This window comes from Haliotis rufescens, unplaced genomic scaffold (assembly GCF_023055435.1).
Source record: "Haliotis rufescens isolate VD_foot unplaced genomic scaffold, xgHalRufe1.0.p SCAF_9, whole genome shotgun sequence".
Classification (NCBI taxonomy): Eukaryota; Metazoa; Mollusca; class Gastropoda; order Lepetellida; family Haliotidae; genus Haliotis; species Haliotis rufescens.
The window spans coordinates 31,902,858-31,919,459 of NW_025964383.1; the positions used below are offsets into that span (position 1 = coordinate 31,902,858).

General features: G+C 40.4%; 3 protein-coding genes across 15 annotated transcripts in view; 2 read left to right on the forward strand and 1 right to left on the reverse strand.

Moving 5' to 3' along the window:
* LOC124151408 overlaps positions 1–16,602 on the forward strand; it is a 460,916-nt gene that overhangs the window by 24,530 nt on the left and 419,784 nt on the right. The gene's annotated exons all lie outside the window — the stretch shown is intronic.
* Positions 587–11,503, reverse strand: LOC124151413 (sarcoplasmic reticulum histidine-rich calcium-binding protein-like). Of its 2 annotated transcripts, none has more exons than XM_046523869.2 (4): positions 11,423–11,503; positions 8,686–8,801; positions 5,406–7,449; positions 587–2,851 (listed from the first exon to the last, which is right to left on the reverse strand). In XM_046523869.2, exons 2-4 carry the CDS (start codon positions 8,744–8,746, stop codon positions 2,713–2,715), a joined length of 2,244 nt encoding a protein of 747 aa, XP_046379825.2. In that variant the 5' UTR covers positions 8,747–8,801; positions 11,423–11,503; the 3' UTR covers positions 587–2,712. The 2 variants fall into 2 exon arrangements, with proteins under 2 accessions (XP_046379825.2, XP_046379826.2); XM_046523870.2 differs by lacking the exon at positions 11,423–11,503 and adding an exon at positions 11,198–11,400.
* LOC124151409 (DISP complex protein LRCH3-like) overlaps positions 13,665–16,602 on the forward strand; it is a 117,174-nt gene continuing 114,236 nt past the window's right edge. For all 12 annotated transcript variants that reach the window (XM_046523855.2, XM_046523859.2, XM_046523856.2 and 9 more), the window contains exon 1: positions 13,665–13,878. In XM_046523855.2, coding sequence (XP_046379811.2) covers positions 13,707–13,878 — 172 coding nt within the window. In that variant the 5' untranslated portion in view covers positions 13,665–13,706. The remainder of the gene's footprint in view (positions 13,879–16,602) is intronic.

Sequence of the window (16,602 nt, forward strand, 5' to 3'; positions counted from 1 at the left end):
AAAGTCATTATCATTCAATGCTGTCCCTACCATGTACAGTCATTATCATTCAATGCTGTCCCTACCATGTAAAGTCATTATCATTCAATGCTGTCCCTACCATGTAAAGTCATTATCATTCAATGCTGCCCCTACCATGTAAAGTCATTATCACTCAATGCTGTCCCTACCATGTAAAGTCATTATCACTCAATGCTGCCCCTACCATGTAAAGTCATTATCACTCAATGCTGTCCCTACCATGTAAAGTCATTATCACTCAATGCTGCCCCTACCATGTAAAGTCATTATCACTCAATGCTGTCCCTACCATGTAAAGTCATTATCACTCAATGCTGTCCCTACCATGTAAAGTCATTATCACTCAATGCTGTCCCTACCATGAAAAGTCATTATCACTCAATGCTGCCCCTACCATGTAAAGTCATTATCACTCAATGCTGTCCCTACCATGTACAGTCATTATCACTCAATGCTGCCCCTACCATGTAAAGTCATTATCATTCAATGCTGTCCCTACCATGTAAAGTCATTATCACTCAATGCTGTCCCTACCATGTAAAGTCATTATCATTCAATGCTGCCCCTACCATGTCCCATCATTATCATTCAATGCTGTCCCTACCATGTCCCATCATTATCATTCAATGCTGTCCCTACCATGTCCCATCATTATCATTCAATGCTGTCCCTACCATGTACAATCATTATCATTCAAAGAGTTTTTTGAAGGCCATTGTTTTCTCTGAAGAAAGAAATTAACTTAATTGATTAAAAATATTTCAGCTGAATACACCAGCAAAAGATCTAGTTAAATCATGAAATACTTTCTAACAATGTGTACTAAGATTGAGTGGCAGAACAAACTAGTAAAACCCCCTTTTTAAAGAGAACTGAATCATTATGATAAGTGAATGAAATGTGGTCCATACAGTGCTTCTTAGAATGACAATTGAAAGATTTACTTTCCCTCCCCTAAGTTTGAGGGTTTGGTTTATTACTGAAATTTGTTTCCAGCTTTGGAAGGTAAATAAAAATATACAACCCAATACAATGGGTTTTTTCTTCTGCATATGTGAGCATTCAGGCCTGAGATTTGAATGCAAGTAAGATATATATAACAATCCTGATCTACAAATGTCATAGAATCGACCTGCCTGTCAATCATAAAAACAAAGCCTTTAAAAAATAAACGTCAATGTGGAATTGATTTATTTTAGACACTGCTTGAGTTTCATTAGAATCATTTATAATGCATCAATCGTCGTAGCATTACAATTAAGTTCATGCAATCTGAACCATCCTATATATCAATCGTAATGATAATGATGAGAAACAACTGTGTTCAAGGCTGCTGTCTGCAGAGTTTCTAACACTGACAACTAAGAGTGAGTGAGTGAGTTGGATTTTACGGCGCAATATTCCAGCAATATCACGGCAGGGGACACCAGAAATGGGCTTCACACATTGTACCCATGTCGGGAATCGAACCCGGGATTTTGATGTGGTGAGTGAATGCTTTAACCACCAGGCTACCCAACCGGCCCTGAAAACTAAGAAGGCACAACCCCTATACAACACAAGCATGTCAATCATCAAACTGAAACTTGGTTCATAAGTCAAACGTCTTTACTCCACCTGCATCAATTAGAAACACATTTCTTCCAGTATTCTACACACAGACAAACATGTATTTGCTTACATTGTCATATCTGTGCTTGGCTTCCGTTCCACAGAGAATATTAGCGACTACACAACTCCCACACACTTAAAAAGACTTGCAGTAAGATGGCTTTGTGGCCCTGTTTCACAAAGTGATCACACCGCTAAGTCATAAATCTATGTTTAAGTATTGGAATTATGATAGTGTAAGCGCTGAGACTGTCGTAAATCAAATTTGATTTTATTGTGAGCATTTGTGATTAAGCATGCCCTGAAGTACAAAAAGGTTTCTATGTTCACTAGACTTGTCCTGTATGCAAGGTGCGACATTATGCAACAAGATTTAAACATGTTTTGTTTTCAGCATAGAGATAACATATTTTCTACACAATTCTGAAATGACATAAAAAGGATGATGAAGGGTTTTCTTGTTTTAACACATCATACTGAAGACACGCAGACAACCAAGTCTAAAGAAAAGAGTCTCGCGTCATCTCATCTCACTTGACTATATCACACTAATCAAAAACACTCGCATCTCTAACCTTCCTGATTGATTGTCTCAAAATTATATCAGTATTCAAGAATTGTATCATTTAAAACTCAGAACACCGTTTCGACACATATTTCCAAATGCATTGTACTGATAAAAACAAAACGAGATTATTCGTAAAAAATTCATTGTGGCTCACTAACATGGAAAAAGACAGGCTCCCCATCTACAAACAAATCTCCTTACGTCTATATCAAACAGAGGTGAAAACAATAGCACATGTAAGCCAGGAGCTGATAACATATCACACATGATTCTGTAGAACGATTCAAAGTAGATAATTTTACCAGACACTTAACCACTAGGCTATCCCACTGTCCCCAATACATCACACTGGCAGTTGTGTGTTGTGATGCCGTTGTGATACTGGACTGTACAGCTGTACCAACGACATCACAATCATAGTGCAACATGGACCATCCCACTGTGACATGACTGTACAAGAACATTATCTACAACCACCCAGGTCTTCATCCTTCCACCGCCATCAGCCTGCATCAGGTGCTGGTCTTGGCTGGTGGTTCTGTATTGCTGGTCTCGGGAGCCTTCTTCGGAACTTTCTCACTGACCCGACGGAACTCCAAGTGCAAGCCGCCAGTTGTGTGGCCAGACATTCTGTCAAAGTTGATCTCACTTCTGTAAAAGACACTTCATCATATAATACATATCATAAATGTACGTTTCAATCCATTACAATGAAGAGAGTGGATTGTTAAAACTTCCCCCTGAATATGAAACTGCCCTCGCATACGAAACGAGTTTGGGAATCACTTTACGGCAGCCATTTTGGTTTGCTTGAGGCTGGCAGTAAGAGACAAAATGTGCATGACATGTATTGTATTTTTTTTCTGGTGAGTACAAGAATATAAAGAACCTGTGTATGTAACATGAATGAGGTCACATAACACAGTCAGCAATATTACAGTTATGTCAGAAAAGCCTGTTATTACACCATAACAACTCTGACCTGCAGCATGCTGAGCGTGAGAAACCATCGTGTAATACCATTCATTGGACACCACTGAGACACCCTTTATTAGGAGACACCACTGAGACACCCTTTATTAGGAGACGGCATTGTGAGACATCCTTGTGTGACACCTTTCATCATAAGACACCATAGTGAGACATCCTTTATTAGGAGACACCACTGAGACACCCTTTATTAGGAGACACCATTGTGAGACATCCTTGTGTGACACCTTTCATTGTAAGACACCATTGTGAGACATCCTTTATGTGACACCTTTCATCATAAGACACCATTGTGAGACACCATTGTGAGACATCCTTGTGTGACACCTTTCATTGTAAGACACCATTGTGAGACATCCTTTATGTGACACCTTTCATCATAAGACACCATTGTGAGACATTCTTGTGTGACACCTTTCATTGTGAGACACCCTTTATTAGCAGACACCACTGAGACACCCTTTTTAGCAGACACCACCGAGACACCCTTTATTAGCAGACACCACTGAGACACCCTTTATTAGCAGACACCACTGAGACACCCTTTATTAGCAGACACCACTGAGACACCCTTTTACAGCAGACACCACCGAGACACCCTTTATAAGGAGACACCACTGAGACACCCTTTATTAGCAGACACCACTGAGACACCCTTTATTAGCAGACACCACTGAGACACCAATTAATAGCAGACACTACTGAGGCACCCTTATTAGGAGACACCACTGAGACACCCTTTATTGGGAGACATCACTGAAACACCCTTTATTAGGAGACACCTTTGAGACACCCTTTATTAGCAGACACCACTGAGACACCCTTTATGAGGAGACACCTCTGAGACACCCTTTATTAGCAGACACCACTGAGACACCCTTTCGTAGCAGGCACCACTGAGACACCCTTTATTAGGAGACACCACTGAGACACCCTTTTACAGCAGACACCACTGAGACACCCTTTATTAGGAGACACCACTGAGACACCCTTTATTAGCAGACACCACTGAGACACCCTTTATGAGGAGACACCTGAGACACCCTTTATTAGCAGACACCACTGAGACACCCTTTAGTAGCAGACACCACTGAGACACCCTTTATTAGGAGACACCACTGAGACACCCTTTTACAGCACACCACTGAGACACCCTTTATTAGGAGACACCACTGAGACACCCTTTATTAGCAGACACCACTGAGACACCCTTTATGAGGAGACACCTGAGACACCCTTTATTAGCAGACACCACTGAGACACCCTTTAGTAGCAGACACCACTGAGACACCCTTTATTAGGAGACACCACTGAGACACCCTTTTACAGCACACCACTGAGACACCCTTTATTAGGAGACACCTTTGAGACACCCTTTATTAGCAGACACCACTGAGACACCCTTTATGAGGAGACACCTCTGAGACACCCTTTATTAGGAGACACCACTGAGACATCCTTTATGAGGAGACACCTCTGAGACACCCTTTATTAGGAGACACCTCTGAGACACCCTTTATTAGCAGACACCACTGAGACACCCTTTATGAGGAGACACCTCTGAGACACCCTTTATTAGCAGACACCACTGAGACACCCTTTATTAGCAGACACCACTGAGACACCCTTTATTAGGAGACACCTTTGAGACACCCTTTATGAAGAGACACCTCTGAGACACCCTTTAGTAGCAGACACCACTGAGACACCCTTTATTAGCAGACACCACTGAGACACCCTTTTACAGCAGACACCACTGAGACACCCTTTTACGGCAGACACCACTGAGACACCCTTTATTAGCAGACACCACTGAGACACCCTTTATTAGGAGACACCAATGTTAGGTACCCTTCATTGTGAGACACCCTTGTGTGACACCTTTCATTGTAAGACACCCTTTTTTAGTAGACACCATGTGAGACACCATGTGAGACATCCTTGTGTGACACCATTCATTATAATACACCATATGTAACAGCCTTTATTGTGAGACACCCTTGTGAAACAGCCCATATTGCAAAACACCATTGTAAGTGTAAGCATGGTTAGAAAACCATGAATGAATGCTTACTTTTACCCTGCAGTTAGTAACATTGATCCATGATGTTGGATGACAAGGACACAGAATGAGACAAGACACACAATCAGCTGTGTCACACATTGTTACATCCAGTCTACAGCAGGGCCTATTTCACCCCTAAAAAATACTTACTCTCTTTCAGCCATTGTAAAGGTGTACTTCCTTGCCTTCATGTAGACTGCATACTTGTCCTCAATCTTACTGCTCTCATCAATGTCTAGCCAGGCACTGCCTCGTTGCTGCGTCGTCCGACACTGCCACTTCAGCTTGGTTTCCATCTCCACATCATCATCCTCCTTTTCTGCCTCGCCTTCACCCGAAACAACTGACTGTGCCCGCGGAGGAAGTCTGCTGTGGCTAGCAGCACCTCTCTTGCTCATCATCATTGATCTTTTCAACGCTTTCAAGATCTCATCCTTGGGATTTTTCTCACTTGTCGACATGCCATAACGTTCTAGAATAGCAGCAGGCTGACTATGGCTTATATCATGGCGGAAGCGGCATTTCTTATCCTCTGATTTGCAAAAGCCGAGAATGTAATCTTCACATATATGCAAGAAAGGGCAGCTGTTGTTTCTGGAATTCTTACAGCCCCAGAATGTGTTGTAAAACCTGCACACAACTGGCAACGTGGTGCGGTTCCGGTACTTCAAATTCAGAAGAACTTTTTGAGCTAAACGAGGTGGAAACTTGTGAAGAAGAGATTTTCTCAAGATGTACTTGTTATATTTGGAGTCCATATCATGACCAAACAAACATCTTTTCCCAGTATCTACAATGTCACATTTGCTGAGCACGAAATAACGACAAACATGAAGAGACTTGCACTTCCCTTTACAAGATGAAGCTTTTGTTGAATGAGACAAACACAATCGTAGTGTTGGTGTAGCGGTCACGTTCAGGTGGTCATCCTTGTCGTCTGCCGTCTCCTCGGCAGCTTCTCCAGCACCTTCTTCCTCTTTCGGCTTCTTCACCTCTTCTTCAGTTTCAGGCTTTGGTTTATCAGTGTCCATGTCCGGGGTTGAGCTTCCGGGCTCTTCTTTGTCCTCCATCTTCTCTTCCTCCTGTTCCTTTGATGCTTCAGTCTTTTCTTCTTTCACTGCTTCTTCTGCTTCTTTCTTGTCCTCCTCCTTCTCCCCCTCCTCCTCCACCTTCTCCGCCACTTTCTCCTCTACTTTCTCTTCCTCTTTTACTTCTTCCATTGAGGCCTCTGCAGGCTCTTCCTTGACATCGGTGTCTGCCTCTTCAGACAAGGTTGTCACTAGGAATACACTTTTGTATTTCAGAAGGAATTCCTTCAGATTTGTGGAACTGTTGAAAACAGCCACATCCTTCATGATCAGCTCAAGGCGTAATCCATTCAGGGTGCAGCTGCCGTCCAGATTTTCAAAAAGAATCAACAAAATACTACTAGCAAGGTCATCAAGGTTGTTCTTCTCCATCTTAGAGATGTCTTCCTCTGTTGGTGGGCTCACTTCCTCTGTCAGCGTACTCGATACTTTATTTTCATCCATCTTTTCATCACCTTCCGCATCTTTGGTTGTTTCTACTTTTTCTTCCTCTTCATCCTCCTCTTCATCTTCAATCCCGCTCCATTCCGAACTGGACGGATCATCACGATTTCTGTCATGATGTTCATAATGTCTGCGCCTATACGGGCGGGGATGGTAGCTGTCATCCCTCCTGTGCTGATAACTGCCTCTTCCTCTCCCTCTTCTTTGATAATCCCCCTGCCATTTGTAATCATCTCGACGTTGAATATTATCACGCCGTTCGTAACTCCCTCTTCCCCTCCTACTCATAGGTTCATCCCGATAAATACCTCGTCTCTGAAATCCTTCAGGCTCTCTTCTGGAGCCATGATTATCATAGCTTCTCCGCCTTTCTCCATGTCTGTGACGCGAGTCATCATAGTCCTCGTCGCGATGATAGCTGTCATGACCACCCCGCCTGTCATCAATCCAATCATCATCGTCAAACTGTTGGCTCTTGCGCGTGTAGTACTGAGTCTCCATGTCATACCTCTTGTCATACTGGTCATCGTGATAGTCCGATCTGCTGTCGTAGTCATCCCGTCTCCTACGCTTATTTGGGGATCTCTCATAGTACTGGCCGTCATCATACTCATCATAGTTGTCATCATCATAGCGAGGGCCTCTTCTTTCTTCTTGATAGCCTGACAGAACAAAGATTTCCTTTTGTATAGCTTGGAAAAGGAAAATGACATTTTACAAATGCTTGTTTGTTTATTTATTTGTTGTTTAACGCCACGTTCAGCACTATTCAAGCTATATGACGATGGTCTGTAAATAATCGAGTCTGGACCAGACAGTCAAGTGATTGACATCATGAGCATTGTTCCACGCAATTGGGATCGATGACATGCATCAACCAAGTCAGCGAGACTGACCACCCGATCCCGTTAGTCGCCTCTTACGACAAGCATAGTCGCCTTTTACAGCAAGCATGGGTTGGTGAAGACCTATTCTACCCCGGAATCTTCACGGGTCAGAATGGCTGGGAACCTTACTTCACTAGTCATCAGGGATTGGAGCTACTCCACCTTGAACAATACAAACAATGTTTATGACTCTCAATTTATTCAGGACCAACTGGCCATGGAAACTAGATTACACCCCAGTAACTCTTCAAACACACACATCATTGGGTAGCTAAAACCGTATGTACATTGAACTCTTTTCTTATATATTTCAATGCTCCACTTGAGCAATATTCCAGCTATGTGATGGCAGTCTGTAAAATAATCGAGTCTGGACCAGGCAATCCAGTGATCGATATTGATAGCAACAATCCACTTCAACGTTTATTTGTTTGTTTGTTGTTTAACGCTGCACTCAGCAATATACTCAAACAAACAAACAAACAAAGATTACCATATTCGACGTAATAAGCGCCTCGCTCTAATAAGCGCCCACCGAGCATTTGCTAAGATATTGGCTAGTGACTGTCCCAATTAGCACCCCTTCCGATCAATCAGTGACACAAGACTTATTTATTCATGCATAATACGTACTTGTGTGTTATATGCACCCTTAATTATGGGCATTTAATTATGGCAAAATATATCTGTCATACATAAACATTTCAGGCTGTCAGCATAAACCACAAAATTTATCTTTCAACTGTTTTTTTTCACCAAAATAATATTTTAATAAGAGGCCCCTATTTCTAATTTTGAGAGCGCCCTGGGCGCTTATTACGCCGAATACGGTACCCCACTATGACTAGATAGGCCGGCAGCTGATCCCATTAAGTATTTCTCAGTCAATAATGCAATGAGAAATATAGTTATTAAAGTGATAGAACCAGAACTGTATCCATCAGCTCGCTACATGTCAAGAAGCTCAGAACCATTGTTGTTTCTAAGTCCATAAACACATCTTCAGCCTACCTCTACGATGTGAGGAATGACTGGACTGTCTGCGGTCGTCACGGTAACGTTGTCTGTCCATGATATGTCAGATGTGGGAAGTAAGTTGATATTTACACCGCACAAGTTTGGTCCATCTGGAATACAAACATGTATGTTTAAAATTAATTTCTAATATCACACATCCGGCCACAACACGACATATATCAGCACACACTTACATTACATTAGTCATATTAATAGATAGTGATATTCAACTAGGGGGGGCACGGGTGGCCCAGTCATCTAAGGCGCTGCGATTCGCTGTGCAGAGTTGCGTCCCTTAGGCACGCCAGAAACCTATGATTGTGGGTTCGAATCCTGGTTCGCCCCGTTTATGTTTCTAGGTTTGTCAGCACCATACCCATGCTCGTGGGTTTCACCGAAGTGGTAAACATCTGAGACCTGGATCACTTCAGGCTTTCCTCCGAAACTAAGCTGACACGCCGTGATATGACTGGAATACTGTTAAAAGCGGCGTTAAACCCAACTCACTCACTATTCTCTAACTAGGATATGGCACTAGGGCAGTTCATTGGCCATATATTGATACAGGTATCAGTATTGTGATACGTATTGCAATATATTTGGAGATAAAAAGAGTTTAAAAGTGATTGATGCTGATTGCATGCAGATACTTTTTTCTACATACCAAAGTTTCCGCTACTGTGTAGTCATGGATACACGGGAGATAACAATGTAAGAGAAGAATCACTTCAATATCATTTGTGAACGGATTTCTGTGTAGATTTGGGTTAAACAATATAAATAATAACGAAAAACTTGTTCTCTTTGTTTACCCCATACATCAGAACAGAGACAAATATTGCAAATGTATCGTTTAAAAAGTGGTATACCGGAATACTGGTAACATCGTGCAGACCTAGATGACACACATATCACCCAAAGGCTACATTACAGAAGAATGGGCACATTCAAACGACACATCACTGTACTCTACATTAAAAAGGTTACATTCATATATCTGTACATTCAACCACAATATGCCATATATCACCATACATTACATTACAAAAAGCTGGGCTCGAAAAATCCACTCGTCTGCTCGTCGTGACGAGAGAAAGAAGTGAAGAAGCACTCTTCCTACAGGGCAAGTACATTTATTTCAATCGTATCAAGTGACCCCTAATCGTTTTCAATAAAATATGCAGAATCATTTCCATGTGTAGCGGCCATAAAATTTCCGTGATGGGATTTGAACCACGGACCTTCTAATCCGAGGTCGGATGCCTTGTCCACATGACAGAAGAGGTTAACCCTGTCAGCAAGCTTACAAGGTAAGGATGTCATCTGTGGGATGACTCCACGCCCTGCTACATACTCCACCCTCAACAGAACGCACGTCCCGGGACGCCTATTTTGCTCCATTTAATATGACCAGTTCAGCCCCATTTTGGGCGCCAATGTAGCGGCCATCACGTTTCCGAGTCCCATGATGGGATTCAAACCACAGGCCTTCTTATCCGAGGTCGGGCCTTGTCCACATGACAAAAGAGGTTCACCCCGTCAGCAATCTGACAAGGGAAGGATATCATCTGTGGGACACAATTTTCATGCGAAGATACATTTTTTTACTTGCTAAAGTATACATTATTTACTACTTGCTTTGGCCTCCCAGCAATCTTGGCAGTCAAACATCGCAAAATGTGGTGTTTGGGTCCAGGGTGCCGTTATACCAAGCGATCTTAGCGCTAAGGTGAACGTAACTCCCATACCTTAATAGACTTACGACAGTCGTAGCTCTAAGGTTGTTTTGTACAACGGCACCCAGGCCATTTGCTGTATATATACTGTATATATGTTTATAACAAACTACAGTTTAAACAAACTAATATTAGTGGTCCCTTTGTGTTCATTGTAACCGTAGTTTACTGTCTTTTGTCTTATTTGTGATACTGTTTGGGTTTTTCACCTGTTTACTTTTTCATGCATCTAATGGATTCCGTATTCTTTAAAACATTGTCAACACCTGCCTTTTAAGCACAAATAATATCATTTCCTAAAAATAAATGATGCTATCCAAGATTTATCAATATACATCCCATCAGACCAAATGTACAACAATTAACCAGGGCTCTGATATGCTGTTATATCCCTAATTGTAATCATTAATTAACCAGGTCATTATTGAATATGTAGACAAAAGACTAGGCCTAATGTTTCAGTATGAAACTATTCACACCTTGCATAATCTAGGTCACCGAAATACATGCAAGTCTGAAACATATCACACAATTGTTTTTATAATTGCTGTTTGTCTTTCAATCTATCGGACAATCTATGGTACAACATGCCATCTCGTTGCATCACATATGTCATTTTACATCAATCATCAATCGTAAGGCGATGCAAAAGAACCACTTCACATAGGCTAGTTTTTCTGTCTACCTCTCTGTGTTTCACACTACAGATTTCATCATTTCTGCAAAGAAAGTGCATTTTTATTTAAGAAATAATGGTGTAATAAACAAACCAACGCTGTGTGTATCTGGGGATATCGATTGTACATTGGAAGGCACAAACATGAACTCTGTGTTATTGATTGTGATTTTTCAATCCGCATTCTATCTTTCAACTTTTCACACGAGTTCTCGATGAGAACACGTGCGAGAGATCATTGCCTTGTGTGTTGACTGTTATCATTCGAAATGAAGGCATGAACAAAGGTATTTCAAAACACACTAAAAACAAACTAAACCTGTGAAATCGTGCAGAGAACACAATGTTTAAGATCCCAATCGTCAACGTTCGTAGAACCTTTTGGATAAACCAGGGACAGATAACTCTGTTGATAAGATTGGCTCATAAAAACTTCCTGTTTCGTGTCCAAAGAATGGATCGATTCCCTTTCTTTTATTACAATCTGACACAATTATTCATTTTGCAAATAAATTGCATTTTCTAAGTTATTAATATGTTTGATTTGTATCTTTTCCTTTTGGGTGCAATGTTCTAGGACATGTGATGTGCACCAATGTAACAATGAAACCATTGTTGTCCAAGGGAGCCTACTCCTGTCACCTTCATGTCATATTTTGAAACGGACCTAAAATATAGGAATATGTGAATCAAATTTCTTGTTTAAAAATGTGACCTTCTTCGATATATATATTCACATCATCAAATATAAGACTTATTTTTCGAATTCTTATAGTTATTGTATTTAACGGTTGTCTTTGCACGATGGCGAAAAAGGCATGGATATATATGTGGCAGTGACATATATTCAATAGGGTTTATTTCATATCAAATTTTGAACATTATTTTCACAGAATTTCAACTCGGGATTACGGAAATAACTGCCCGTATTAGGACGAAGTTATTAGTGAAACTAACATCTAGTGGCGTAAGAACTTCAAGCAAGACATTTGAGAGGCATTGGAAATATTTATGGGTAACAAGATAGGTTATGTACAGAGGTTCTACGACATAGCGTACAGTGGGTTTTACGACATGGCGTACAGTGGTTCTACGACATAGCGTACATTGGTTTTCGACCAGATACAATTAAAAAACACTGCATACACGACAACATAGTCAAACACCGTTTTGCAAAAAAAATTAAAATAATTAAAATAAATCTTTAAAAAATTGTTATTGTCTTTACCCACCTATGATTGTTAACGAAACATCCGAACAGACGGATTGTGTGTGATTTCGGTATTTTTCGGATTTTCGGTAAATATGTTTACCATTTTTATTTGTGTATGGTCCGAATAAAGTCCTTTAATGCGAGGACACACAAGAATTAAAAGTCAAAAGGTTACAAAACAAATACGCTAGTCGATCGTTATAACTAACAACTGCCAATAAACAACAACAGTTGCAGGGAATCTATCGCCACCTGTTTCAGACTCTTGGTTCTCAGCGTAACCATTCCAAGCAGAGCAAACAAATGTCTAACCACTAAAGTTTGGGTACAAACAGCCTACAAGTGTATGAACTTGAATTGGTAGTAGCAGCTCACTGTATTACTCCATTGAAGCATATTCGTGTTCATACACTGTGTTAATACGGTAATACGTATGAAGGGTTGTCAGTGGGTGACGTCGCTATTGGACTTTATAATCATGCAGTCAATACACACCCAATATGCAAACCCGTGTTTCTTGAGATTGTGATAATCGTGATAATTCACCTGTTGGTTTGTTAGTTAACTGATGTAGGTAATGCATGCAATACACACTTAACACACAAATCACATCGGTTCTTTCTACTTGATACCAAGTATTAACAGGTAAGGGACAGGTTACTCCTTATAGAGGGGTGGGGTTAGGTGAGTGTAAGTGTGGGTTATGAAAAAATGACAGTGAAAGAGGACTGGGTCCGTGAAAAAGTGACACGGTTATATGTTATCAGTTATAAATTTGAACATTTTTAGGGACTGGTCATTTAATATGCGGAGGGTATTTAAAGAAAAATGTCACATGTATTATTACCCACACAACCCCATCCCCACCCCCATAGCCATCCCCACCCTAATAAATGACCAGTCCCTAATTGCTGCGGAATTTGCACATTTTCCTTCCATACAAGGCAACGGAATATTCACTCTCTGTTGTGACCGTGAATTATGAAGGTGAAATATATTGCATAAAAAAATATAAAGTGTTAAAGGATAAGTTCTATATGCGGAACGCTTGGCGTCTAAAATGAAGAATCACTGCTCTTTAAAAAGTTTTGCATGATCGTCGGACGTTCCGATGATTTGTTTGCTTGCACATTATAGTGTATGACTTACGAAAGTTAGTGTGTATATATGATAATTTTATTACATAAGATAAGTTAAAAATATATATATTATCTGCAGCTTTGTTTCAGCGTTCAGTGGGATTTTGTGTGCTATATAGAGTTATCTCGTCCACCAGATGCCCAAACAGAAGCTAGCAGGTGCGCGTTTAACAATTTGTTGCAGGGAAATAGTATCAGATATGGAATCATGGTGGGGCATGCGCATCAAGCCGAACTGCTGAAGTTGTAAAATGGCGGCCACTTACGGGTCGGGCTCTCAAAGCCCCCCTGTAATAGGCAGGCCGTTAGAACGTGTTTTCGAGGAGGCGCAGCATACAGGGGAGGTTATTTTAAGTGGCAGAAAACTAAAGGATTACCCTAAGATTTCAACCAAATTCGATCTCGTCGACACAATCGTAGCAGGTAAGACTCTCTCAGCCTTGTCGGAAGTGAAGCGAATCCGCTGTGCTCCGACTTTCACATGTTTTCTGTCAAAGAGCTTTGAATTTACATTTACACCTAGACGCTTCTCATATGACCATGTTTAATCCACATGACAAATACCACCCATAAGTTGTCATTACGTCCGTTACTCCAAGAGCTGATCCCTGACAGTGGGTGCAGCGGAACTCCAGGCTGTCGAGAAAGTGCCCTGTGAGGAGTATTGGCTGATTCATCAACACAGCAGACAGACTGGGGCCTTTGTCCAAATAAGAGATATTTTGACAGTTCATTTTGTTTTATATATCACACCGTTTAGCTTCTGTTTGGGATTTATATCTGCATCCAATAAATATTGACACAGAAATAATTTTAAATTGACAGCAAAGAAATCATTCACAAAGACAGAATGTTCATGGAAGGAAAAGAAAGGTTATTTTTCTAAACAGTTTACAAACTCTTTTGAATAATTCTTCACAAAAAAATAGAACCCATGCTTCTCACAAGAAGTGACTTTATATATTGGGTGCTCAGGTTTGGTAACTTGCTTCATGGCATGTCATCGTAGCCCAATTTTGAGGATCGATGCTCATGATGTTGATCACTGGTTGGTCAGGTCCAGACTTGATTATTTACAGACCACCATCATATAGCTGAAAAATTGCAAAGTGCAGAGTTTAACAACAAACAAGACAATCTTGGGAATTAATGCTAATGTATCTGTCCAGGTTGATCCAGACAGATGAAACAAAGTAACATATCTTCTTTATTAACTTATTATCTATTCAAGCTGTATTGAATATGCTCAGATTGTCTGAAGCATTTGATGGTATTGCACATATAAGAGAAATTAACCTCAATATGAAATATTTACAATCAGTCTGAATACATTCTATTATGCTGCCTTTAATGTTTGGTCAATAGGACAGTGAGGTGTGGGGGCACATGTATAGCTGGGTTGCGTCCTTGGCTTTTCCTCACATCTGTTTTTGTCGTGTTAGCCATATAGTCATCAGTTATGGTAAGTAGTCTAATAACCATTTTTGTATGCCACGATGCCAATAATATTCCTGTATTCATGTCAATGATGTTTCAACTTATTAACCTATCTAAAATAAAAAATCATTCCCGGATTGAGAGAAAATGAAATTCACAGAATAGAGCACCATTCAGTTTTTGTCTATTTTGCCACTAGTAAGCATTATTCTGCCCCAATCCACATGCTCATATTTCTTCCTGAATGTATGAGCATCCATGTAATGTTACCAAGGAATGGTGCTCTCCAGATGATGTCTTCCCCCAGACAAGTTATACATTCTTATGGGAGGTAGCTACAAACCCATGTTGCTCACATCTGGACCAGATCTGAGCTTCGTATAAACAAAACTTTATTTTTTTTATCTATGCGTTGGATTGAATAAGAACAGAAGTTAAATTTCACTAAATCTGATTACATTTAGCATCTGTTTCAGCTTAGAATCATCCTTTTAAATTTGCCAATGTTTTACAAACCAGCTCAGTTGTTGTAAACTCTACCCTTGTCACATGTGTTGGCATTGTGTTCTAGTGCATCCGTGAAGTTGAACAATTTGCTGTAGCAGCCCCTTTATGCATGTTTATGATGTGCTGAGGAATACTTTGCTTGAGGCTCCACATTGCAAACCGATTTTGTGATTTTTGTCTGCCACACATTAAGATTTCTTTTAGTGCTTCACATTCATTGTTAGACAATGCTTTTGTGTCTGTGCATATTTTGTTGTCTCATGTGAATATTTTACTGTGCTCTCCAACAATGCAGGAAATGTGGAGGTACTTTCTGTTGCTAAAAACCTCAAGCGTGCCATAGGAATAGTCATGTCAGGGAGTTAACCACGATTCTTAACTAAGCCCCCCCTGGCATTCAAATTGGGGGGAAAATCGTTATTTTGTTCAAACTTGGTATATTTTAGAATTTAATATTTTCTTAAATTTAGGCTATTTTCAGATTGCATTTAATGCAATGATATAAAACAAAGTGTTTCAACCTCTTCCTATTTACTGGTCTTGTGATATGTGAAATACAGGTTACTTCTACAAATAAATAAAATTAGTTATTAGTTATATGTATTAATACATTGTAACATGATTGGGAAATTGCTAGTTCCAAATTTGGAACTTTTAATGACATGGACTGGATTTTCTGGTCCAGACTCCATTATTTACAGCAGTCGTCCTATAGCTGGAATATTGCTGAGTGCGGTGTCAAACAACAAACAAACAAAAACACAATATTCCATGACGTTGCCAACCAATCCATTAGATACAGACTTCAACTTCTAAGGGGATTATCCTGCCAAGTGATGGTCTTTTGACTCGTCATGATTTTCAATGTGTGAACAGATGCTTGATGGTCCCCAGATATGTGCAGCCAGTGTATTGGTTGACAGTCAATATTTACTCTGACTAGATGGAAACTCTGCTTAGTGCAACCCCAGTGTAGATCTCAAGACAAGCTGTGGACTTGTGTAGATGTTTGTGTGATATTTTAAGGTGCTCAGGATGCAGCATGCTGCTGTTGGTTAACATCTTAGAATAGATGTAGGACCATTTGACGGGGACTTTAGCATTGGATTTGATCATGTGACTGAGATCAATGCGTTTGAGGAGGGTTTAGAAACCTAGGAATGCCCCGTTTTCACTCGGCTTCACAAAGCTGTGAACAACCAG

Excerpts from the sequence above, each read along its gene's own strand:
- LOC124151413 (XM_046523869.2), bottom strand. The coding sequence starts at position 8,746 with ATGGACAGACAACGTTACCGTGACGACCGCAGACAGTCCAGTCATTCC. Across the intron at positions 7,450-8,685 it reads TCATTCCTCACATCGTAGAG|GCTATCAAGAAGAAAGAAGA; the intron begins GTAGGCTGAAGA and ends TTGTTCTGTCAG. Across the intron at positions 2,852-5,405 it reads TTTACAATGGCTGAAAGAGA|AAGTGAGATCAACTTTGACA; the intron begins GTAAGTATTTTT and ends TGTCTTTTACAG.